Source organism: Ochotona curzoniae, unplaced genomic scaffold, assembly GCF_017591425.1.
Source record: "Ochotona curzoniae isolate NIBS_2020 unplaced genomic scaffold, NIBS_Ocur_1.0 contig_4064, whole genome shotgun sequence".
Classification (NCBI taxonomy): Eukaryota; Metazoa; Chordata; class Mammalia; order Lagomorpha; family Ochotonidae; genus Ochotona; species Ochotona curzoniae.
The window spans coordinates 1,686,358-1,712,789 of NW_024466107.1; the positions used below are offsets into that span (position 1 = coordinate 1,686,358).

The window sequence follows — 26,432 nt, forward strand, 5'->3', positions numbered from 1 at the left end:
CAACATCGTGCTCAACTCAAGCCAGATCTCACCAGGGAACTACCACGTGCGTGCAGTACACTTTATCCAGTTTTGTGGCTTATCATCCCAACAGTCAGGCTAAAGCATACAGGGAGAAGAACTCACTGAGGTATCGGGAGTCGCGACTGCCATCTGTCCAATGATATTGCTGCTGAGATAAGTATATTTCTGTTGGGAGGACACGCAAGTGGAACCAGCAACTCACTTTTGGTAACACTCCGTGTCACGACAATCGCTTCTTCATGACTAGCAGCAAGGACTTGCTTTTGGCTGTTTGTCGTTGACTCAAACCCCACCTCGCTGTGCAGCCCGTGTGTTTTCAAAAGCCAAAGCAAGAGCTGACTTCACTTTAGTCACACATCTGAAGAAATAAACATTCAACTCTGGGCAGCCCTTGCAAAGAAGACATTTGTCCCCACAGCTGAAGTTGTGTGCAATTTACAGTTCCTCGTGGTTTCCGAATTTAGAGATCTGGTGAAAATTTCCAGATCAACTTTCTAAGATATTTATAATTACTAAAGTGCCTCGTCTTTCTGACAACACCAGGAAATGCTGCATTTGGCAAAGACTAGAACTTCATGAATGTATTTTTGTATTATTCTATTTTATTTGAAAGGCACAGGGACAGACAGTGAGCAAATTTTCTTTTTAAAAAAGATTTCTCTGTTTGCAAGGTAGATTTAGAGAGAGAGCGAGGGAAGGAAGATTGAGAGAGAAAGGAGAGCTTCCATCTGCTGCTTCACTTCCCACGATGGCGAGGGCTGGGCTGGGCAACAGCCAAGAGCCAGCAGCTTTTCGCAGGTCTCCGCAGGAATGCAGAGGCCTGAATACCCGGTCATCTGCTGCTTTCCCCTGCACATTAGCAGCTAAAACAGGGATAAGCACAGGCCTTAGATCGAGGAACTGCAAGGTGGAGTGTGGGTTCCCAAGCGGTGTCAACCACTGGGCTGAACACCCGCCCCCAACATTACGCTCTAACTTCTGTATATGAGAGAGAACACGCGCTATCCATCACTCTATGTCTGTTATTATAATCCCCGTTCCACCCACCTTACTGCTAATTCTGTGATTTCTCTCTTGGATGACAGAATGACTCCTCTGGACACACAGACTATGCTTTCTACGTCCAGTCATCCATCCAGCAGGATCCACTCCCAATGAGTCCTCTACGTATTTCCAAGCAGGTCCCGTAGATCCACCTGCAGTAAGCTTAGAACATGGCCATCAGACCTGTCCACTCATTCCTGCTCTGGGCCTGTGCTGAGTACACCCTGCACCATAAGGCCTTATGCTTGTGCCTCCTTTGTTCCCTTCTGTGGGTCTGTCCACTTCACTCCAAAGGCAGGATACCACCCATCACTGTGCAGAAGATAGCAAGCTGGCAACCTTTAAAAAAATCATTTATTTGAGAGTTATATATATATATAGAGAGAGATTTTTCACCTACTGGGTCACTCCCCAAATGGCCACGACAGCCAGCACTGAGCCCGGTTATAACCAGGAGGCAGCATTCCCATGTGGGAGGCAGGGGCCCAGACACATGTGCCATGTTGTGCTGCCTTCCCAGGAGCCTTAGCAAGAAGTTGGATTGGAAGCAGAGCAGCCAGGACTCCAATCGGCACTCCAACATAGACTGTCAATGCCACACCATGCTGGCCCTCCAAGCTGTAAGTTTTGAAAGACATTTTGCTGAAGATGAAGAAGGAATAGAAGGGATGTGTGCAGTGCTGCCTCTGGCCGCCACTCTCCAAGACTGCCTGGCACTCGGCTGCAGACACAGCCATGCAGGTGGAGAAGCACTTCAGAGTTCTGTGAGCATCACAGTCCCAGGCCAGTGGCCTTCCGGCTGCAGGAAGGAAGAAGAAAAACTCCTCTGTGGTTCAGTCTGATGTCCAGGACTAACATACACTAGGACCCCCTTTCCCTTTGAGGAAGCCCCCACTGACCTTATGCCCAGCACCCTCTGTGTTGGTTTCAGAGGGCTCTCCTAACAAAGTGCTACCGACCAGGTGGCTGAACAAGCAGCATCGGTTTACCTTACAGCACTGAGGCTGGGAGTCCAACAGGAAGGCACCTGCAGGGCTGGTGCCCTCTGGAGGCAGGGTCTATTCTGGGTCCTGGCCGTGCCAAGGTCACTACTCAGTTCTGCTCCGTTTTATTAATATAGAGAGAGCAGCTTCATAGATTCCATCGGGATAGTCCCAAGAAGGCCATCATACTTCCCACATTTCCCTGCTCCCGCCCCCATGTTTCCCTACCTTCAACAGTATTGACGCAAACAGAATGCTAATCTCTACATTCTCAAGTTTCAGTTGCCACTCTTCATGATATTCAACAAGTAAATAGACCACAAGACCACGTATCTACTGGGAGTATCAACACGAGCTAAAAAACGAAAATCCAATCCCGGAGTCACCATTTCATCCCTACTCCCTTTTTCCTGTGTTCCATATTGATTGCCACACACCAGGAAAAGGATGGCCTTTGTCTTTGAGACTGGCTTATTTTGCTAAGCATCACGGCTTTCAAGTGTATCTATTTTGTTGCAAAAGACAGAGATGGCTGAGTAGTAGTCTAGAGTGCCTACATTCCCCTATTTTCTTTGTTTAGTCATCAACTGACAGACATCTGGGTTGTTTATATATCTTAGTTTTTGTGAAACAAATTCTGATTCTGATGCTACAGCAGTATCATCTAATCACCTTCCTCTATGTGTCTGTGTGTCTAAATGTCCTCCACCAGTCTCAGCCGAGTATAACCCACCTCAACGTTAACCTCTGCAAATATGCTATTTTCAAATAAAATCACACTTAAGGTTCCGGGGGTGAAGATCCATCATACGTTCAAGCTGTAGAACCCTGTTATAATCCCAGCCCCCCAAAAAACTTTGTGTAACATCAATTATACCTTAAATCTGAGTTTAGACCTCATTCAAATTCTTAATGCAATTCTCCCTCAAACATAAAAAAAAAAAAAGACAGACTCAGGTTCCCCCAGGGTCACATGCTTCATAACCAGACAACGCTTCGTATCGTGGAGTTAGGATGCTGGTCACCAGTCTCCCTGGCCACGATTCTGAACAACAGAACACTCAGGCAGAAAATGGCCCAAGTTCTTGGGCCTAATACACCAACATGAGAGATTCCAATGCAGTTCCTGGCTCATGACTTCATTCTGGTTGTTGCAGCCTTTCAAGGAATGAACCAGTGCAGGGAAAAGTTCTCTCTCTCTCTCTCTCTCTCATTCTGCTTTCTGAATAAATGACTTCAACTTGAGATACATAGGTTTGTGTCTTATACATCTCTGCGGTACTATAACGAAATACCTGAGATTGGATCCTTTATAAGAAGAAAAAGAAGTTCTGGAATCTCTGTTGAGAGCCTCATGCAAATGGCACCTCACGGCAAGGAACCTGCAAGAGAAAGAAGACATGCTGAGACAGACTGTAAGAAATCGGGGCAGCTCCAGCCTTACTCATCAATGAAAATCTGCTCTCTTTGGAATTGATCCTGTGTGGCAGGACCTAAATGACTCCCCTCAGGCAGCACGGGAGCTGGAGCCTCCAAGGCTTACTCTTCTCTAGGCTCCACATCTTAAAGCTCCCCGCACTCCCATCCACCTCAACTCTGCCTCCTTGAAGACCATGCCTCCAGGGCATGACCCTCTGGGTGTAAACCACATCCAAACCACAACAGTCCCACTCCAAATCAAGACCGCTGCACCCCCTGCCCATGCTCAAACACACCTGCAGTGTCCTAAAGATCGGAGAAACAAGCAGGCTACAGAACAGATCCTAGTCCCGGCACACAGCAAGCTGCCCGCAGGTGGACTACAGCCAACCTCAACAAGCTGCAGAAATCACAACCAGGGACTTTTCCCCAAGCTAAGAACTGACCAACAAAGTCACTGACCTGAGCCACAGGGTCATTGACCTGAGCTATACCACCACTGACCTGACCTAGTTGAGAGAGATGGCTGGAAGCACTAACTGACTCAAAACCATCAAAGGAGCATTGAATGATAAAGAGACCAAGAGCACTACACTGTGTCTTCTCTGAGAAGGAAGACCCATGGTGTTCTGGAAACTGAAGTCCCCAAAAGATGGAGAAGGCATCCTCTCATCTCAGTTCTTCCCCTGCAACAAGCTTTGCAAATACAACCTCACGTTGTGTCTTCTCTAGAACCCCCATTCAGTAAAGGTCTTTCCCTTGGTTTTGGAGGTAAGAAATCTAAAGCCTTGAGACAACGAATAATTGCACATTTTCAGAGCCAAGAAGTTTAAGTGGAAAGACGAAACACAACCCCACACCAGTCTGCCTGGCTCCAGACATAATCTGGTATTTGACCATTTCCATTTGTCATTCATGAACGATTCATGTTGATTGGGGGTACATTGGCTATGACCAATGAGTTTGCATTTACTGAGTGGCCAGGCTAGATAGATTTCACTTCCAATCATTTATTCCCAGGAGCCTCTTTGAGAGGAAAAGGAAGGAAAATTTCTCCAAAAAAAACTTTTGCAAAGATTGTCCCAGAGACCAACCCCACTGTGGGGAGCTGTAGGGAGCCTGCATCCTACACCCTACACGGACGGCGCCAGACTGCCGCTTCCTCCTGTGCTAGAAAAAACAAGCTACAGGAAGTCTGCTGTGATTGGCCCAGGGGTGCGTGGATGGCGCGTGGACAGCGCGTGATCTGTATGATGATTGGCCTGCCCACTGCGTGCACAGGTGACCTTTACTTTGATTGGCCGGGTTACCCAGCATATAAGGGAGCCAGAGAACTGGGGCGGGGGGAGAGAGAGAGCACCGCGGAGAGAGCAGGAGAGAGCGCGCCTCGGACGGAGAGAGCCTCGGACGGAGAGAGCGCACCTCGGACAGAGAGAGCGCACCCTGCCGAGAGAGCGCGCACCTCGGGGAGAGAGAGCGCACCTCGCGATGGTGTGGCTGCTGCGCGGCTGCACGGCGGCTGCCGCACGCCCACCGCGCGCCGGTTTTGCTGTGTCTTCTCCGCAATAAAGGCTCCGCAAAGACAACAAGTGTCCGGGTTTGACTTGCTGGCCAAGGGACCCTGACATCTGGTGCCGTGACTCGGATCGGAACTACAGGTAAGCGAAGCGGGGAACGCGAAAGGGAGCTGAGCAGGGACTCAGGGAGCTGCGGAAGCAGGGAGCGCGAAAGGGAGCTGAGCAGGGACTCAGGGAGCCGCGGAAGCGGGGAATTTGAAAAGGAGCTGAGCAGAGACTCAGGGAGCCGCCTTGAGCGGGAAGCGTACGCTAGGTTCGCGGGATAGCGACAAGAGTAAGCTTACCAAAAGTGGTAACAATATGGGAAATTCAAATTCTTCAGTACACATGCAGTGTTTACTGCAGAAGCTACTGAAGAGGAATGGAACGCCGGTAAAGGCACAAACAGTACTTCATTTTTGCAGATAGCACGGGTGACCCACCAGTGAACCCTAGCGCCCCTCCTTGGCCTGCGTGGCCGGAGAGGGGTGTGGGATTTGGCTGGCGGGACCTTGTGGAGCCCGGCCAGGTGTTCCCTGTTCATGAGGATCGGAACGCTGGGGCGGGCCCCCCATGGCCGCGGTTTTACCTCCCTCTTGATTTCAAAGTGATTAAGGATTTGAAAACAGCCGTCGATTCTTATGGTGTGCATGCCCCCTTTACAATCGCGCTGCTAGAACAGATTAGTTTTAATGCCCTGCCCCCAGATGATTGGAAACAGTTGGCCAGAGCCACTCTCTCCCCTGGCCAATATCTGGTCTGGCGGGCCGCATACCGTGAACTGGCCATGGACCAGGCACAGCGTAACGCACAAGGTGGAAACAGGGAATGGAATGCCGATATGCTGCTGGGAGAGGGAGCTCGGGCAGGAAACAATAATCAACATGAGTATCCTGAACCAGTTTATGGCCAGATTCAACAAATAGGCCGTACTGCGTGGCAAGCTCTACAGAGTAAAGGGGACCTCCGTTTTTCCATCTCTAAAGTGACTCAGGGGTCTAACGAACCCTATGCTGATTTTGTGAGTCGCCTCATGGAGGTAGCAGGAAAGCTTTTCCCCGATGTAGAGCAGGCTATGCCTCTGGTTAAGCAGCTGGCTTACGAGAATGCTAACAAATGGTGCCGTGAGGCCATCCGTCCCTGGAAACATAAAGATCTAGATACATGGATAAAGATTTGCAGGGATGTTCATGATCAAGTTATGTTAAATTTGGATGGCCGGTCTGCTGCCGAACGCCATGCCCTGGGTTGCGGCATTACTCAGGAACAAGTGATATGGAAGGATGTGTTAACTAAACAGTGGAAGGGCCCGCATCCGGTGTTAAGGCGGACGCGAGGTGCAGTTTGTGTTTTTCCGCAGGATGCAGAAGCCCCTGTGTGGATACCAGAGCGCCTAACGAGAGTGGTGAGAGCCTCTGTGCCGGACAACATCCAAGATGAAGCCCTGGACGCTCAGGCTGGTGATCCTGCTGGTAACACTGCTGCCTCCCGGAACACTGAGCCAACAGCTTCAACTATGGGCGATCGTGAAGGCATGGCCAGTGCCATTACTGGTGACCAATAACTCATCAATGCTGCCCCCATTCTTCAACACTGATGCGACTATTGGACTACTGGTGGTGCCCTTAGACAACACCACAGTGCCATCCACGAACCGGACAATTCAATTGCACGGATCGGTTTGTTTTCAAAGCCGGCCGTGGGCAAATGGGACCAGACTTTGCATCCTATTGGCGAACCAGACCATTGGACAATTTCAGAGGAACAGCTCAGGAAGATGGGGACATCTCCTGACGGGTCAGGTACCCCGCTTTTTTGCCAGCGCTCACAATGCGGGAACCATTTTGTGACTGGGAGTTTGTCAGCTCCTCCCTCGTTGTATGGACCAATGGTCATGGCCGCCAGACTGGACTGACTGCCAGAGCACTGTCACCCTTGTAGGGTGGCTCCTGGCCTGAACTTGTCCAATCTGTGTGACTTATACTAATGATTGCGGAACCATGGACTAATTGATTGTTAAAGTGTTTATCCTTTGCTAAGCAGTGGGCTGGAATGATTGGTGTATGTATGCTTGTGATGATCTGAGAGCCTGGGCCATTCGCACTCTATGCAGACGCATTTCAGCAACAGGTGCTGTTAGTGCAGGTTGTCATGGCCTTCACTAGACATGAATCCCCTGAGGTATGGCTTAACATGATGGACTGGTAGTCAAAGACGGGTAAGTATCCGGTAAGGCTCTACCAACCTAAGCCAGGCGCCACGAGCCAGGTGGTTAGCTGATGACGGGTAAGGAGAGCCTACTCCGGAACACCTAAGACAGGCACGGTCCCGTGATTAATAAAACAAAAAGGGGGAGCTGTGGGGAGCTGTAGGGAGCCTGCATCCTACACCCTACACGGACGGCGCCAGACTGCCGCTTCCTCCTGTGCTAGAAACAAGCTACAGGAAGTCTGCTGTGATTGGCCCAGGGGTGCGTGGATGGCGCGTGGACAGCGCGTGATCTGTATGATGATTGGCCTGCCCACTGCGTGCACAGGTGACCTTTACTTTGATTGGCCGGGTTACCCAGCATATAAGGGAGCCAGAGAACTGGGGCGGGGGGAGAGAGAGAGCACCGCGGAGAGAGCAGGAGAGAGCGCGCCTCGGACGGAGAGAGCCTCGGACGGAGAGAGCGCACCTCGGACAGAGAGAGCGCACCCCGCCGAGAGAGCGCGCACCTCGGGGAGAGAGAGCGCACCTCGCGATGGTGTGGCTGCTGCGCGGCTGCACGGCGGCTGCCGCACGCCCACCGCGCGCCGGTTTTGCTGTGTCTTCTCCGCAATAAAGGCTCCGCAAAGACAACAAGTGTCCGGGTTTGACTTGCTGGCCAAGGGACCCTGACACCCCACTCCTAGGATGGACACATGGAGCCAGCAGGTTCTGTTGTTGGCTGCCTTATGGCCAGTTCCTTCCTTCCCGGGATTCTTTACCTCCTTTGTGGCTGGACCTGCTTCAGAGCAAGTTAGTCTCAGTACTGACCACTATAGATTCTAGAAGAGGTAGACTCCTTTCTCAGGACTGCAGTTACGAAAATCTCCATCTGATGTAAAGACACTTGAACCAGATGAGTCAGCTGAAATTATACACAGAAGTCCACAGGCTCTGCTGGGAGAAGGGACTGTCCTTCCCTCCATGTGGCTGCGGAATCTTGATGGACAGGGAAATTTTCCATCTCCAGTGACTAGCTGCTACATAAGTAATACCACTGTTCAACCTCATTCCAAGTGTAAGGAAACTGATGGACTCGGACCATATTCCACTGAAACAAGTGAGTTTCTGCCAACTTCATACGTTTTCTAAGAGGGTCATTCAGCTAAGAAGGTCACTCAGCAGGTAAAATACTTACTCCTTCATGCTCAAATCTAGAACTGAGAAGCCCGCCTGCAAGGTGTGGGCTCAGCCACTTGCAGAGAGAAGGTGGGGAATGGCTGAGCGGAGCCCTCCTCGGACACACCTGCAGGATCTCCAAGGCTCTTTTCCTTCCTGCCTGGGAAGCTTGTTCCCCACCACGTGCCTCCGTCTCAGATGGCAGGAGCTACCCATTTCCTCTCAAGATCCTAACTTTGAGCCACCACCTGCCATGTCAGCATCCCATATGAGTGTCCGTTGGAATCCTAGCTGTGCTGTTTCTGACCCAGCTCCTGCTGATGTACCTGAGAAGGCAGAGGATGGAGCCTGGAACCCAATGGAATTCTATGCTCCCGGCCTCTTTGGGAAGAGCTCTCTCTCTTTGCAGTTCTGTGTGTGTGTGTGTGTTGGTGTGTGTGTGTCTGTCTGCCTGTCTCTCTCCCTCTCTCTGACTCTGCCTTTCAAATAAATAAATCTGAAAAAAAAAATGAAGAAATGAAATGGCGAAAGCAAGTAAGCTGCAGGAACATTGAAAGAAAAAAAGAAATAGCCCTGACGTATGAGACAGGTCATGTCTGTTCATTTTGCTAGCTGATTCCCTTCAAATAAATCCTGTGCCTCATTTTCCAAAATAACACTGCTGGATGAAGAAGTCTCTTTGAATCTTTAACCTGCAGCATGGTACCTCTAGCTGCAGTGTGGAATGAAAGCATCAGATGTGACTGCTCTAGCTGAGATGCGCGAAAAGTGCAGGACATAACCGACTTCGAAAACCCGGTATAAAAAAGTGTAAAATGGCTTGCTAATAAGTTTTCATACCTACTCAATATTTTAATTATAATACATTTATAAGCTGTGGTTAATAGAATGTATCTTCACAATTTCATTTGCAGCATTTTACTTTTTTAATTTGTGGCTCTTGGAAAATGCTATATATTTTGTGATTAACAATAGTCTTTTCTAATTATTTATTTTATTAATAAACTTCACATCTGCTAGTTCACGTCTCAAATGTCTACAACATCATGGATAGGCCAGGGAAGGCAGGAGTCTCCGGTGTGGGGGCAGGAGCCAACAGAGCCAAGTTGACACCTGCTGCCTCCCAGGTGTGCCTCAGCAGGAAGCTGCAGTGTGGACAAAGCCGGGCCTCCAACCAGGATATTCTAGAGGGTATCTTAACCAATAAGCCAAGTGTCTGTGCCCTATTTTCCATGAGATTGAGACACTACATGAAATGTGTCCCTGGGAGCTTTCAGATTTGACCTAGAGTGGCTAAGGTGAGGCTGTTCGTTTCCATTCTCAAGGATTTTGAAGCTACACAAAAGTTAATCAGTTCCAATTTGCGCAGAACTTTCCAACTTTCCAAAGAGTGAGCCTTAACGCATGCAAAATTTTAGACGTCATTTAGGAGATCAAAGAATCAAAGACAGAATATGGACATACGAATAATCTCACTGAAGATGGTGAAAGAAAAAGATGTTGACCTAAACAACTTTGTGCTGAGTGGACACTTCAAGACAAGAGGAACTCTACATAAGTGCCCACACTGGCTCACGGTTGCTTTCCGTAGCAATAGAGGTTAGGGGTTCTAAGCATGTTCTATAAGCACACTAGAACTGAACAGTTAGCTAGTCAGACAGCAGATGGGGTGAGACACCCCAGAGAAGTGAGGACAAGCAGGTAGAGGGATTCTGGTGGTAATGGCTTAGAGCTGCAGACGGCAATGTGTCCGTTGTGGCCACATAGCAGAGAGCTGCAGCAAGGTGCACAAACACACGTGTGTGCTGATGCCCGTCCTTGCTCAGCCATCCCAGGGTGTCTATCAGCAGCCATGACTCAGCAGAAACAACTGCTGCCCTCATGTGGGCTGCTGCTTCTTTTTAATACTGATTTGGTGTGTTTCTTTTTTCTTTTTAAAAGATTGTTAATTTTTATTGGAAAGGCAGATTTACAGAGAGAAAACGAGACAGGAAGATCCTTTATCTGCTAGTTTACTCCCCAAGTGGTCGTAATGGCTGGAGCTGAGCTGATCCAAAGCTGGATCCAGGAGCTTCCTCCGTGTGTCCCACGTGGGTGTAGGGGCCGCCCACGGCTGCCTTGCCAGGCATAAGCAGGGAGCTGGAGGGGAAGTAAGGCAGTTGAGGCATGGGCCTCAGCCCACAGGAGATAGCAATGCTTGCAAGCTGAAGATTAGCCAGTGGAGCCATCACATGGGCCCCTGTCTCTTTTTTTTTTTTTAAGATTTATTTTTTTATTGGAAAGTTGGGTATACAGAGAGGAGATGCAGAGAGGAAAATCTTCCATCCATTGATTCACACCCCAAGTAGCCGCAACAGTCTGAGCTGAGCTGATCCAAAGCCAGGAACCAGGAGCCTCCTCTGGGTCTCCCACATGGATGCAGGATCCCAAGGCTTTGGGCCATCCTCGACTGCTTTCCCAGGCCACAGGCAGGGAGCTGGATGGGAAGCGGGGCCGCCGGGATTAGAACCAGTGCCCATATGGGATCCCCGCGCATTCAAGGTGAGGACCTTAACCACTGCGCCACCGCGCCGGGCCCTAAACTTTTTTTAAAGTAATTTATTTTGGGTCTCGGCACCATAGCCTAGTGACTGCATCCTTGCTTTGCATGTGCTGGTATCCCATATGGTCGAAAGATTGTGCCCCAGCTGCACCGCTTCCCATCCAGCTCCCTGCCAGTGTTCCTGGGAAAAGCAGCAGGAGATGGCCCAAGCCTATGGGTCTTTGCACCCATGTGGGCAATTCAGATAGAGTTCCAGCTTCCTGGTTTTGCTCTGGTCCAGTTTCAGCCATTGTGGCCATTTGAAAAGTGAACCAGTAGGCATAAGATCTTTTTCTCTGGTTGTTCTCCCTGTAAATCTGCCTTTCCAATAAAAATATATGAATCTTTTTTTTAAGCAGGGGGTTTAATTTTTTGAATGAACTTTGGCTTTTCAGGCCAGAGCTGACCACACTCATGTATTTCAAACACAGCCTTTGCTCCCGGAGTTGCAATAACCGCAGCATGATCAAGCTTCACTCAGCTACAGAGCCCAGAGATCTCAACTAGAAACTTGAATTCATTTTCCAAAGACCCTCGACCAAAAAGTGAAGAAGTCAGCTTACCGAGTTGCAGAGACAAGGGTAGACCCAGGCCTCCCTAAGCTGCTTTTCACTGGGGCATCCAGAAAATTCTAACCCACCTCTTGATATATATGAGTGATTGTTTAAACATAACATAGTTAACGTTCCAACAGAAAGAGCTATATGCATGTGTGTTTGCGTTGTGATTGAAGGTGTGGAACACGGCAGTCATTCAGCAGCCTGGTCAGTTGCCGGGCCAACCCAGTCTAACACCAAGCAGCACAGCTGTCCTACCTGAAGACAATGGCATGTGGCCTTCAGGTCCTTTCCAGAGGCTCTGCTTCTCACCGTTCTGTTTGTTTGTTTCAGTTGGCTTTTGTTTTGTTTAGATTTCGCAGGTGCAGGGTCCCAAGGTTTTGGGACATCCTCTGCTGCTTTCCCAAGCCACAGGCAGGGAGCTGGATGGGAAGTGGAGCAGCCGAGGCACGAATTGACATCCATAAGGGGTGCAACATTGGAAGGTGGAGGATTAGCCTGTTGAGCCACCACGTGGCCTCTGTTTTGGGTTTTTCCTTGTTTTTTAAGAGCAGGGAACACAACTGGTATCCTATGGGGAAGTGGGGCTGCAGCAGCCTGAATTGGTTAAAAAAAAGCGACTGCCAGTCAAGCCTCAGGTCAGCCATAGGCTCTCTCTGGAGCTTGCAGGGTCAGCATGCAGAGCCAAAGAGTGCCGGGTTTTTATTGGTTTGGTTTTTTTTTTTTTTTGTCGTTGTTGTTTGTTTGTTTGTTTGTTTGTTGGCCTTCTGAACTCCATTTATTTAAACAAAAATTCTTATCAGAAGAAAATGCTCTTTGCAAAAAGCTCGCCTGTCACAAGCACCATGGCTTGTGATTCTTCCTGGGTTGGAGGTGGGGGCGAGTTAGGACAGGTAGAGAGAACTACAAGCTGGATCTTAACCATTGTATTCCAGAAAGAGAAGATTCCCCCAAAATGTCCAAGGAGGAGCCACTTAGACAACCCTGAGGACACGCGATGGCCTGTCTCCCTCCGATTTCCGGTTAGGAAATGCAACCAGCGAATTGTCCAGGGCTAGTCAGGGGTCACTTCAAGTTCTCCCAAGGCGGAACACTCCACCTGTGTCTCTCCACCCCACTCCACTGCCCTGCACCTCAAGTCCGGTGTGCACTGGGAGTGCAAAGGAGTAACAATGGTGATGAATGTTCTCCAGCCGCGCCCCTTCCAGCCCCGCTCAGATAGCATGTGTTGGCAATCCTGGTTTGCGTGACACTTCAGCTCAGGAAAGAACCAGGCCTGCGCACAGCCTCGCCTGCAAACAGATCCTATTTTTAAAAGCAAAGAGTGGATTTAAAAAAAATTACCATTAGCATCTGCTTTCAATCATTCACACACACACACACACCACACACCCAAAATAATTTATGGCCTGCGTTCATCTGCCCACCGCTCATGCCTCACTTTGTAGACCCGCGCCAGAGAGCGTGAGCTGCGATGGAAGGAGCGCGGGCGCCAGGATGGCGCGCTGCAGCCTGGTCCCAGCAGCGCCACCCCCGATGGCCATGGGCCCCAGGACCCCAGGGCGCAGGCGGCTGTGCGCACGCGCACGGGTCTGCGGGCAGCGGCTCCCGCGCGTCCCGCACCCTTCCCGCACCTCCCACAGTTGGAGGTGACCAGGAATGAGGACGCGGGGCACCATAGGAAGATCCCTCATGGATGAGTGGGTTTGTGGATGAGAAAGAGAAACACAAGGAAATTCAGAGTGGGAAAAAAAAAATTCTTGGGCGCTCCGGAATTCGGGCTCAGCAAACGTGCAGAAAGGAGGCCACCGCGCCGGGGCGGCGGCAGAGGGAGGGAAAAGCCAGGCGAGACCCCGGCGCGGGACCCCCGAGGGGCGGGAGTGGCTGTGCGGGCGGGACGGAGCCCCGCGACCCGCCCCCTCGGACCAACCTCCCGCTCTGCCATTGGAAGGTGCCGGGGGCGGGCCCGAAAGACGCCTCCCTCTCGCCACCGGCCCCTGGCCCGCCCACGTCCGTGGTTCTTCCAGGAGCCTACCAGCCCCCGGAAAGGAGACACCCAGAGCCGCCCACCTGACCCCTGGACGCCAGAACGGTGACATCACCTGGGGCGGGGTGACGGCGCCCCAGACCTAGGAGTCTGCGGTGGCGTCACGTCACCCAGTGCCGCAGTCAGGACCCCCGCGGCTCCCCCCGGGGCCCCTCGCCTCCACCACGCGCTCTCTCGCGTTCCCCACGCCTCTCCAAAGCGCTGAGCGTGGGGGCGCCGAGATGGGCGCAAGGCTGGCACCGGCAGCCATGCAGAGGCAAAGCCATAACCACATACCACAGCTGCTCCAGCAGTCCGCATCCGACATCTCCAGGGTCTTTCTATAGTTTTGCAAAACTGAGGGTGAGAGGAGGGAAGGGTTCGTTTTCGCTTGTTATTTTTTTCTTTTTACTGGTTTAGGTGCTTTTTACTGGTTTAGGTGATAAAGTTGACCTCTACTTTTATTTTTTGCATCTTTACGCTTTTGGAGGGGACGAACTGGAAGAAAACCTAAGCGTAATAGCGTTTACAAAGGAAAAAAATATATATATATATATTCTTAACTCAAGTTGCCCTCGGCGGCCGGGGGCACAGGCGCGTGGCTGCAGACGCTTGGCTGCGGAGCTGGCTGCGTGGGCAGCAGCTCTGCGCCGGGCATCTCAAGTCCGTGCAGGTGTGGCGCGGGCCTGAGTGTGCGTGTGCCTTACGTGATGTGCGTGTGCAGCGCGACAAGCTCAGAGTCTGCACACCAGTGCTGGCCTCGGCCAGGTCGTAAAAACTCCGCAGGCACACACTCAACCCTAACCCTAACCCGCAGACACACACCCAAGCCGTGGTGCCCCTTGCATCCCCCCCCAAAAAAAAATAAGTGTCACTGTGTCTGGTGCTGCTGGCTGCTTCCCGCCGGAGCCTGCGCTCCGTGGACCCTTCAAAGGCCACACGAGTGGGGTCCCATCCCCCTGTGTGCGCGCTCTCTCACGCGCACTGCGTGCGGCAGGGGCCTGGGAGTGCTCGAGGGTGACAGTGAGAGTGTGCGTTCGTGCGCGCCAGCTCCAGGCTGCGCTCAGGGCTCCGCAGTGGGTCGGAGAACGAGGTGGATAGAGGGTGCAGGGAGTGGGCCGCGGAGGGGACTATGGAATTCATAAAACCGGCTTAGCTGTTTTTCCATAGCCGCTCCGGCTCCTTTAAACCTGCTCTCCCTCCCCCCATCCACCCCACACACCACACAGCGTCGCCACCACTACGGTCGCAGCCAAGAGAGGGGGCTGAACCCGCGCCTGGGCTGGTGGAGGAGGGGGAGCAGGTTGAAACAAGCGAGTGGGCGCGCCAGGACTCCCCGGCTCCAGGCGGGGAGGGGGAGCCCCGGTTCTGCACAGGGAGGGGGCGGAGTTGGGGTTGGCGTGAGAGAGGGGGAGCCGGGAGGAGGCGAGGGTGGGGGTGACCGCAGGGACGGGAAAGTGGTCACCCCCGGGAGGCGAGAATTCGTTCGAATAGTACATTAATTGGAAATATCTGATTAATTCCAGCTTTTGATGACTATAAATGGCGATTCTCCACCAAGGTGTCTATATTAAAAAAAAAAATCATTCTATGTCATCCCCCCGCGTCAGGGCTGCTCGCGGGCTATACTTCCTCCGCCCCCTCCTAATGGAGTGAACCATTCCCAGCTCTCCTCCCCCCCCCCCAGCCTCTCTCTCTCTCTCTCTCTCTCTCTCTCTCTCTCTCTCTCTCTCTCTCTCTCTCTCTCTCTCCTGTCTCTTCCTCGCTCCCTCTCTTTCTCTCCTCCCTCTGCCTCCCCAGTATACAAAGTCTCCGTCGCTCCCAGAACTTGTTGGCAATGCCTATTTTTCAGCTTTCCCCCGCGTTCTCCAAACTAACTCTTTAAAGGTGTGCGGTCGCCAATGGTTTGACTAAACGTAGGATGGGACTTCAGTTGAACGGCAGATGTATCTCGCTGATCCTCGCGGTGCAGATAGGTAAGTGGCCGCCCAGCCCTGCGGCGGCGGGGCGGCTCTGGGCGAGCGGGCGGGAAGAAGGCGAGCCCCCCACGGCCGGAGACGCGCCAAAGCTGGGGAACCCACCGGCCCGGGCCCCGGGTGCAAAAACCCGGCGAGCTCCCGAGGGTCTGGGGACCGCGGTTCCCAGGGACCTGGCACGTCCCGGTTTGCTTTTGCTAAAGAAAAAGGGAACTCGGAACGTTCTTCAGGAGAGGAGTGCGCCGCCCCCCACCCCACACACACCCGCGCTCAGGTCCCACAGCGGGGGTCCCCACTCCCGCCACAAAGTGCACAGCCTCTGCGCTACCCCTCTCGGGGGTCACACCAGGTGTGTGTGCTCTGGGGCAAATGCTACTGGCCCCTGCGCCGCTGCTGGACAGTTATAGCCAGGGTCGAAAGGTGAATGCAGAACAAGATGGCCAGGCACCTGGGACGGCAGAGTTGATGTGCAGAAAGCCAAAATATTCCTGGGCTCAGCTCGAAGTGCTGCATTTTAGAACTTTGTCATTCTCTCGTTCCCCCTCCCCCACATTCGAGCTGCAGCGTCTGGACCGGCACCGCAGCCGGGCTTGGGGAGCTGCTGTGTGTGAGAGAGAGAAGGGGAAATCTTGTAAATCCAGAATGCTCGGAGACCCCAGACCCAATCTTTTGCAGTATTTACCGCTGAGAAAGCTGAAAACAGACCAACATCTGCCCGTAGACTTTTTCTAGGCACGTTTGTCTACTAACTTTACACGTGGGCATCTTTGTCTTAGATTTAGCAAGGGGGTTAGAAGTATTCGCCTAGAATGTGTTTAACCAGAGGTCTGTTATTTTTGTTTGTTTGGGAGTTGATTTGGGAAGCTTTCTGTAGCCCCCTTTCCAGCGTTCAGGAATGCTAACGTGGCCAGGGGTGGCTTGTTAAACTTGCTGTCTTTTCCATTCACCTGCCAGAAATCCTTATGGGAGGAGGCATGGGCCAACTGTAATTTCTTATGGCCCGGGTGGGAACAGTAATTAACCCTGGTCCAAAAGTGAAATTGAAGCAGGTTATTAATAGAATGGACATGAGGAAAAAAATAGGAGCTCTTCAAGCAGGGTTTCAGGAGAGTGAGCGAAGTGCCAGCTCCCACTGAGAGGGGCTGTGGTGTCCTGTGCAGGCAAATCTTTGCAGAATTGGGACGGGGAGATTGCTTTAGGAAATTGGTTTGGGGCAGGCAGGGAGCGAACAACATTTTTCTCCCTGAAGAATGAGGAAGAAATAGGGTTTGAAGTTCCTAAGCATTACAATGGAGTCTGCCCTGATTAAGGTTTGGGGTCTCTGGGCATCTTTTTCCTCCTTTTTTTCTTTCTTTTTTTTTTTTCTTTTTTTGCACTAATGGGGATCTTCTGTAGTGTGGATGCTGGATGTTAGCTTTTTTCCTTTTGCACATAGACATGACCAAAGACTCCCCACCTGGTTGTTTCAGATCTCAGACAGGAGCACACAGTTGCAACCAATAAGGCAGCAAACCTCGCAGACATTGGCACTAAATGAGAGTGGCACTGGGGAATTGGAATGTGAAATTATTTTTCTTTTTTTGTTCTTTTTCTTTCCTATTTTTTTAAGATGACAATATTTTTTTTAAGATGACAATAGTTTCCCGGATACAGATTTTAGTCGGAGAAGGTCTCAGATAATTTCAGGGTGAAAAATAATCTCACTTTGAGGGATTAGAAAAAAGACATAGATTGTGCAGGGGGGATGCATCTTGGACACGGAAACCGTGGGCCGGAAAATGACCATTTGTCCGCTGTGCAAGGGGAATGGAGTGTCTGTGTCCCCGAACGACTGCCCTTCCCGTTATTACTGGGAGCTGTCTCAAGCCATTGGCGCTAGGCAATCAACGTGGGGGTTGGGGTGAGGTGAGGAGCTGGAGAACGTGGTGGACGCGGAGGGAGGGAGATGTGGCCAGAGAAATTCGAAATGAATGAGAGATCCAACGAATGCATGAAAGAGAGAGAGTAGACCGCACCGGGCTGGGACGCCAAGGAGGGCAGGGAAGGGCGTCCGAGCCTCCCCAAAACCAGGGTGTCAGCAAAGGACGGAGAAGGAAGCGCGGGGCGGCGACCTGCTGGGACGCTTGCACCTGCAGGAAGCCGCCCGGTGCACAGGCTCCTGGCCTCGCAGCCCAGACTGGAGCCGGAGGAGAATGTGATGGCAAAGGACAGGGATTTTCACGGCTTCTTGTTTTACACACGCACACACTCACACATGCGCGATGTGCAGCAGCGCCTCACATGAGAACGTAACGGGAGAGCTCCCCGCCCCCGGCCGGCTCCAACTCCCCTTGGAAAAAAAAAAAAAAAAGAACAAGATTTGCCCGAGCCTTTCAGGGATTTGTTTTCAACCGGCGAGATTTGGGGGAGGGTGGAGGTAAGGGGTGAGTGGGGCTAGCCCGAGGGCAGAGGAGGATGGAAAGGCCCGGTTCCGCGTTTTCGCTGGAAGCAGTATTTGGTGACGTGCGTTATAGAGCAAGATGCGCCGGGTAGATTTCATTGTAATGACGGAAATTTCGTTTCTTCGTGAGAGTCTCAGCCTGTTCGGCACAGGCGGTTCGGTTTCTGTTTGCAAAGGGGACAGGGAAGGTGTAGGGAGGTTTGAATATCTATCCAAACCAGGAGGAAAGTTAACCTCGGCGCCTCTCCCCGGCGCTTCCCGTTCCGGATTAGAAAGGCGCTAGTCCCGCCTCGCTTGGCTGCAACGAGTGCAAACCCGGTGCGTTCTTTCGGAGGCTGCAGCGAGCTCGGTCACCTTCTCCCGCGGCCTGCGTCGGCCGGCGTGGGGACAGGCTGCTGCGGAGCCTTGTGTGTGTGTCGGGCAGGGAACAGAGGTCGCGGGAACCAGGACGCGGGGACCAGGACATACCCCCCACGGGGCACAGCTCGGAGGTGGGGTGTTGGGAGGCTTTGACACGCACACACGCACACACACACCCTCTCCTTGCTCTCCCACAGCGGGGCCCTGCTGCGTTTCTAGGTGCCCTTTTGGCGCCCTGGGCTGGTTAGGGGGCCGCTGGGTTTCTGGCAAAATGGAAAGAGAAATGGCCACCGCAGCGCGTTAGCGGCCTGGAGCCCCCTCCGGTGTCCGGCTGCTCGGGCTGTAGCGCGATTGACCAGAGGCCAGGAGCCTAGCCCTCTGCGTGGCCTGGATTGCTTCCTGTGCTGCCCTCCCCACGCCGCTCCAGCTTCTCTTCAGCCTCTCTGGAGGAAGACTCCCGGAGCCAGAGCCTTACGCCCTGGCCCTTGGATTCGACCTTTCCGGAGGTGACAAAGTCATGCACGCAGACACGTCCGTGACCCGGCGAGGCCTGTGGACCACGGATGCCTAGGCCGCCCTCTTTACCATGGAGAGGGGAGGGTTTTGCCTGCAACACACTCCCCGGGAGTCCGTCAGCTTTGCTATGAAACCATCCGTTTCCCTGACTGCTGCTGGCTTCCCGAGACTTTTGTTTCTGTTTTGTTTTCATTCGTTCGTTCTTCCAGCAGCGTTTGTTGCGCGGCCATCATGGACCGTGAGCGCGCGTGGGGGAAGGGTAGCGCCGGGTTGAGGCAGGTGGGTGACCACCTGCCCACCGCACTCTCTGTGGTCCAGGCCCTGCTGTCGCCTCGCGGATGGCACCGTCTGAGGCGGGCCAGGGCTTGAAGGGGGAGTGTTGGAGGGAGTGAGTAGAAAAAAAGGAGGTGTGAAGAGGGGGCGCCGCAAACAAAAAAAGCTGCGGAACGAAAGGAGGCCGGGAGTTAGAGGGGAGACGGGCCTCGCCCACTCCCCATCCACCCACACCCGCTGCGCCCGGACCGGCTGCAGCAGACGCGGCGTGGGCTGCTGCACTGTGCGCCTGGGCCTCGTCCCCCATTCCCTCAACTCTGCGCGCTGGAGCCTGGGACGCTGGAACTGGGGCAGAGGGCCTGCCAACTTGGGGATGGGCTTGGGTGGAGGAGGCGCCAGGGCGGGCGGGTGGCGGTGCTGACTGACCCCTGTCCTGTCCTCCCTGCAGCATACCTGGTGCAGGCCGTGAGAGCTGCGGGCAAGTGCGATGCGGTCTTTAAGGGCTTTTCGGACTGTTTGCTCAAGCTGGGCGACAGCATGGCCAACTACCCGCAGGGCCTGGATGACAAGACCAACATCAAAACCGTGTGCACGTAAGTGTTCTCCTTGGCCACCTGGCCTTCCAAGTCTCGGGGAGGGGAGGATGGTAGGGGGACGCTGCTGAGGTGCTGGGGTCGGAGAGCGCTGTGCCTTGACGGTCTGTGCAGTGCGCCAGCCGCAGTGCGCCAGCCTTGCTGCGTCCTGCCCCCCAGGCCAAGATCGCCAAACCTTCTGGCTCCCCCCACGCCCAGGGCGCCTCCTCTGAACTACATCCTCGGGAGAAGGCCTGGTGATTTGGGGTGGGTCCCAAAGCTAGGCTTTTCCACAAGGGGCCCGGGCTCCTACAACACCACAGGTTCACACTGAGCACGCGGAGCTGGGCGCACCCATGGCGCTGCCTCCCTCCCCCTAGGGGGAAGGCCCCTGAGATCTGCCACTGTGGCCATCTCCAGCCAGCCATCACCACGCATCCCGTGGTCATGAATGAGTGGCTTGCCACGATTCTCTGAAAGGTTTGGATTTGAGGAGCTCCTAAGGAGAAAGCCACTGGCTCATTCACACTTTAAGAAAATGTGGGCCCCAGCCTGGGTTTCTAGGAAGGAGGTGGGCACAGGCTTGACTGACATATCAATGGCTTTGCCGGTGAAGGGCTTGCTGGGGTAGCCAGCCCCAATTTATAGAGTTTGCTACAGACTGGGGAGGAGGGGCCCCACTTAGCTTCCTCCTCCAGGTAAAGCAAGCCTGAAGAGGACTGTAAAGGCTGGGCATGCCCCCCATGCCCACCACTGGGGTGGGGGCGTTTTCCCAAAGCTTAGCTGGAAAGCGGTTTCTGGTAGCCTATGAGGTCACGGGCTGAGCCCTACTGCAATGCACCTGCGACATTTAGCCACTGCAGACTTTACAAAAACCCCCATTCTCTCCTTCCCTCTCTCTCCCTTCCTCTCTCCTTCACTACAATAAAAAATAAACCCCGCAAAGCGGCCCCTCACACACACACTGCCCCAAGGCTACAGGTGCCCAGGCTGCAGGATCTGGAGGGGGCACTAATTTCAGCAACAGCCTCCTTGTGGTCAGTTCCTTCCTCCGCCCCTCCCCTCGAGGACAGGGAACGTGAGGACCTGGTCCGCGTGTCTGGCTCCTGATACAGGAGTCGGGGTCACCACAAGCACCCCACGCCCACCATGAGCTCCCTGTGCTCAGTAACTGCTGCCTTCACAAGGGGGGTCTCAGGTTAGGGGGAAATTGTGTTGTTTTACCATAGAACTGCAATGCAGGAAATGAGAAGGACGCCCCTCCCTGGGTCAGAGCCCACAGGGGGGGTCCCTGAAGCTGGTACCAGTCTCAGCTGACACCCATCTCCCCCAGCCCAGGACAAATTCTGTCCTCAGTCACCACCTAAGGGTGCACCATGAAAAGAGAAGACTGAGTCCTCCCTTGGGTGTAGGAGAGAGGTGCAGGTCACACATCCAGTTCTTCGGGACAGCCACGGGTGTCTAAGTCTGGCTGTTGATCACAAGTTGATGAACCTGGAAGACATCCGCCCCCCACACACATACACACACACACACACACACACACACACACACACACACACACACACACACACACACACACCCCAGGCACTTCTAATTTCACTCTTAGCCAGAGGCGGGGTGGCAGTGAAAGGATGAATCAAATTCAACACCTGCCTTCAGCAGAGTTATGGTCCAGGTGGGTGAGCCACACGGAGAGAGGGTGGAAAGGCAGGCCGAGCGCAATGGGGCAGCGAGGGGACCCTTTCCCTGGCGCTCAGGGTCAGAGTGAGATGGGAGCCATTCTAGACTCAGCCAGTCCCTGGGATCGACTCAACACCGCAAGAAGACAGCGCCCCAGGAATCGATCTAGGTTTGGGGGTTATATTTAGTCTCAGGACCTATTTTGGGTTTTCAGAACAAAGGGGGATAATTTTTTAATAGAGAGAAAGAGGACTGTTTAGAGGAAGGTTGTGGGGGCGGAGCCGGGAGCGGAGCCCGGGCGGAGGAGGTGGAGGTGGCTGAGTTCCGCGGTCACCAGGAGGCAGGGTGGAGTAGGGTGGACTAGGGTGGGTAACCAGCGCGCCCGCGAGGCCCTGGGAAACCGGGCCGCTAACCCCGCAAAGACCTTAGGGGAGGATGCTGCCTAGGCAAGTCCCAAGACTAGCAAACAAACCGGTGCGTGGGGAAGAAGCGAGACCGAGCGCGCAGGCCTGGAATCCAGGCGTCTGCAAAAGCGGGCGAAGGCTGCAGAGCCGGCGCCAGGTACTCCGGGCACAAACACTCACCAACCCGGGGAGAGGCAGGAAGGAGGAGAAGGCTCCGGAAGCAATCGGAGACGCCGCGCGGGACCGCGGAGAGCAGGGCCGGGAGAGCCACGCGGGAGCGAGGCGGGCGGAGAAGGGGAAGAAAGGGAGGAGGTCGAAGGGCCCAGGGCAGGGAGAGGAAGGCGAGAAACAAAAGCAGAGGGACAAGGAGGGCGAGAGCGAGGGCGAGAGCCCCGCAGCGGGAGAAGGAGGGAGACAGAAGGGGCGAGGGGGAGGAGAGTGTGCGAAGCCAGGAGGGGAGGGCCGAGCTCCGCGCGAGTCGCCCATCTTGCAGGCTAAGAGGTATTAAATGGGCGGCAGCTTGCAGGCTTAGCACTGTTTCCCCAGCTTTCCCCTAGGACGGCGAGCAATCTGTCGGCCCGGGCCGACGTGCCAACGCCACGCGGAGGCTGCGCCCTGGCTCCCGGCTGCCGGGTCCCCGCCGGGCAGCAAGAGAAAAGGCCAGCCTTGGGGGAGGGGACGCTCTTTGCCCCTGGACGTCCGAGTTCAGAGGGTCGAGATCCTCTGAGGCCGTGGAAGGAGAGGGTGGGTCTTGGACGAAGCTGGCAGCAGACGGAGAGCGCCCCTGGAGAGAGTAGCCTTGCTGCGGAGGGTTGGGCGGGGGGTGCCAGGCCCAAGGGATCCACTCCCCGCGCCTCCAAGTGAACCCACTTCTTGTGTTTTGTTCTGTTCCTCACCAGATACTGGGAGGATTTCCACAGCTGCACGGTCACAGCCCTTACGGATTGCCAGGAAGGGGCGAAAGATATGTGGGATAAACTGAGAAAAGAATCCAAAAACCTCAACATCCAAGGCAGCTTATTCGAACTCTGCGGCAGCGGCAACCGCGCGGCGGGACACCTGCTCCCGGCGCTGCCGGTGCTGCTCGCGTCCCTCTCGGCAGCTTTGGCGACCTGGCTTCCCTTCTGAGCGCAAGGGCCAGCTCCCCCGCGCGCCCACCCACACTCACTCCATGCTCCCGGAAACCGAGAGGAAGACTCATTCGTTCTTTGGGGACGTTGTGATTCTCTGTGATGCTGAAAACACTCATATAGGATTGTGGGAAATCCCGGTTCTTTCCCTCTCCCTCTTTGTTTTTAGATTTCGTTAGCGTTCTCGTATTTTCTTTGCCAAATATTACCGACCCGTGCGCGAGCGAGCACAGCCAAAATCGGACCTCAGCTTTAGTCCGTCTTCACACACACAATGAGAAAACGGCAAACCCATCCCCATTTTTCAATTTAATTTTTTTTTTTTTTTTTTTGGCAAAAGAATCTCAGGAACGGCCCTGGGCCACCTACTATATTATCATGTTAATAGCATGAAAAATGATGGGCTCCTCCTACTAGGAAGGCGTGGAGAGAAGGCCAGGAGAGAGACGCCCGCCAGCGAAGCCGACCGCGCATCCCCCACGCTCTCACCATTTTCTTGCACAGTATCTTGCTTTGACCATTGCCACCGCACATTTCTCCTCCAGAAACTGCGCCTGGACATGGAGATGGGCGGCTGTGTGTCCTCCGGATAGGCGCGGGCGCGCGAGAAGGCCAGAGCAGAGCGGGCGGCTGGTTTAAGGTGCAGCCTGTCGCCAGAAGCGCTGCCCAGGCCTCGGAAGGGTTAGCTTTCCCCGCTGTTGACCCATCTTCCCGACACCGCCTTTGCGTTCCCTCCTCTCTCTTGTTTTAGCTGTTCCACACACAGTAATACCTGAATATCCAACGCTGTAGATCACAAGGGGGGAGGGATGTTAAACGTTAACCTAAAATATAGATACACAAAAGATTTTGACATAAAAGAGCCTTGATTTTAAACAAAAGAGAGATGTAATTTAAAAAGTTTATTATAAATTAAATTCAGCAAAAAAAGATTTGCTACAAAGTATAGAGAAGTATAAAATAAAAAAAAAAGTTATTGTTTGAAACGGGGGTGTTCTTTGTCTGCTGCGCCTTCCCCGCCGGGAACACAGGACCAAGGAGCTGAGCGCGCCAGTTCCCAGAGCTGCTGGCTGCCCTGCCCGCTGGAAGAGACCCTCTCCCGACCCACGACCCACGACCGCCTCCGCCAAATTCTGTCTACTCCAAGGAAAGAGGTTTTAGAACGAATTATTATGATTCTGATCAGCAGAGAATCCGTTTTGGTGGCGTTTGGAGGGACTGAGCTTGCGTGCGGCGCAGAGCGCGCTCAGACCCAAGGCCCTAGGCCGGCCCTCCGCCCTCGCCCCAGCTGTGGGTCTGAGCCCTAACCCGGACCCGCAGCAGGGCCCTAACCACGATCCGCTTCCTCCTTTTGCGGTGGCCAGATGCTGCCTGCGAAGGAACCGCCATTAAGGGCTCCAGCCAGGGGGCCGGGAGGCGGGCAGCAGGTGAATTCGTTCATAATTAATAAGACGGCTCAGCTGAAAGGCCGAGGAGTCGGGGCCCTATTGATCTGGCAGCCTAGCCGCTTCCACCTCTCCTATTTATAGGCCCCCGCATGGTCTTACAGAGAAGTAAACACGGCTGCGTAAACATGAGCCTGGGCGGCCCGGGGGTCCAGGGACTGCAGGCCTGTCGCAGGCTGGGGACCCCAGGACGCGCCAGTCGGCCTCCGGCTTCCAGGACGACGAAAGCTGATTTCTCCAGGGAAGCGGGGGCGGGGGGCAGTGTGGGGGGGAGGGAGTGCTGCGGAGGACGCCCCCTCCTCCCGAGTGGGTTCCCACGGGCCCCGCAGAGCGCGCCTCCCGCCTCGCAGAGCGGGCGCGGGGGCTCTGAAATGTAATGTGTAAACAATCGCCAGTGTAACAGTTCATAAATCAAACCCAGTGGGTCGCAGCCCCATCTGCATTGCCCCTACGCGCTGCGTTCCGGCAACTCACGCGTCCCGGCGCCCCGAGCACCGCAAGCTGCCGGGACCCAGAAAGGCAGAGCAGAAGGGCCGCGCGCGCACGCCCGCACGCACGCCAGCTCGCGCCGTGCGGGCCCCTCCCCGCAGCCATCTCACCCGCGACTCCCCGCAGCCATCCCCTCCCCGCCGCCCCTGGTTCTCAATGGAAACCCAGAGATCCGCGCTGTCACTCGGGGAAGCCCGTTTTGTTTTTGGAAAATGGCTGATGGTTTCAGTCTCCTTATTTACCTCAGTGCAGATAAAGCTCCTGGAATTCACAAGAAAATGTTCGAGCCTATTTTAAATACCATTGCTAGGTGGGGAAGGGGGCTAGGAGGAAAAAGAGGGGCGTCTCCTAGATTTTTGCTCTAGCACGTCTTGGTGGGACATCCTCCCTCTTCCTCCACCCCCGTCTGTGCATGGGGGACCCTTCAAGGCTCCCCTCCAAATGCCTCTTAGAGCGGACGCCCCTTCCTCTTCCTCCCAGCGCAGGTTTCTCACCTGGAAATCAAACCCTGGAAGATTGGACCAGAAACAGGCCCTACTCCAGAACCCTCACCTACTCCTTTCGCAACTGGGGCTGCCCTGCCGGCGGAGTGCTGCTCGGCCACCATCTTCCACGTCCCAGGGCGCTCCTGCAGGGGACCGGCGTGGCCCATCGCAGGCGAAGGTGCAGGCTCCTGTGTGCTGTGGAGGCAGACTGGGGAACACACTGTGTGTGTGGCCTGGAGAATTTATTCTTTTTTTAAAAAAAAATTTTTGTAAGATTTCTACAGAAAGACAGAGATAATCTTCCATTTATCTGTTCACTCCCCGACAATGGCCTGAGCTGAACTGACCCAAAGAAAGCAGCTTCTTGTCCGCCTCCTGCGAGAGTGCGGGGGCCCTGAAGGCCGTGCCAGGGTCTCCTGAAGATGCTGCAGGGCCTGGGGGCTGCGAGTTAAAGGAAGCAGGGCCCAGCACCGCAAGGCACAGAGGAGGCAGCGGCATGCAGGGAGCACAGGGTTGGAGCTGGCATTGTGCATGGAGGAGGGCAGGCAGGTGAGCACCCTGGTGAACTGGTGGAGGCCAGGGCCACATTCTGGAGTGGGGCAGGCAAGGGCGAATGTATTCAGGGTGCTTAGAGAAGTGACCCTGCTCCAGGATGCTCACACAGGCTCTTCTTGGAAATCCACACACCCATTTCCTGGGGTCCCTACCACCCACCACCACTGCCTCCCCTCCCCCAGGAAAGTGTATCCCCCCCCCAGGCCTCCAAGAAGGGTGTGCTCTCTAGGCACCAGGCCCCCTCAGAGAAGCAACCACCCCCTTCCACCCCAGCAGACATTGGGCTCAGAGCCCTAGTCCCCAAGGAGAGGGAGGGGGCATTCGGGGGAAGGGGGATCTGCTTCATGGAACAGACTGCAGCCCCATCCCAGGCGATCATTGCCTGCCAAGCAGCAGCAATCCACAGAAACTTAAACGGTTCCCACCCCGCCCCCAGAGCCCCCAGGTGAGGAGGAACAGGGTGCAGGGAGTGGCTTGGACACCCCAATGGGCCGCAGCCATAGGACCCTGCCTCCTGGTCAGCACCTGAGCAGTCCCCATGTGACAGA

General features: G+C 54.1%; 1 protein-coding gene across 1 annotated transcript; it reads left to right on the forward strand.

Annotated features, from left to right (window-relative positions):
• The first annotated feature begins 15,272 nt into the window (after positions 1-15,272).
• On the forward strand, positions 15,273-23,896 carry NRN1 (neuritin 1). Its single transcript, XM_040983971.1, has 3 exons — positions 15,273-15,532; positions 19,570-19,714; positions 22,680-23,896. The coding sequence occupies exons 1-3, from the start codon at positions 15,478-15,480 to the stop codon at positions 22,906-22,908; spliced, it is 429 nt and encodes a 142-aa protein (XP_040839905.1). The 5' UTR covers positions 15,273-15,477; the 3' UTR covers positions 22,909-23,896.
• Positions 23,897-26,432: the final 2,536 nt, after the last annotated feature.

Bases quoted from the DNA above. Each gene is read 5' to 3' on its own strand.
- NRN1 (XM_040983971.1), top strand. From the start codon at position 15,478: ATGGGACTTCAGTTGAACGGCAGATGTATCTCGCTGATCCTCGCGGTG. The intron at 15,533-19,569 runs GTAAGTGGCCGC...TCCTCCCTGCAG, and splicing joins GATCCTCGCGGTGCAGATAG to CATACCTGGTGCAGGCCGTG. The intron at 19,715-22,679 runs GTAAGTGTTCTC...GTTCCTCACCAG, and splicing joins AACATCAAAACCGTGTGCAC to ATACTGGGAGGATTTCCACA.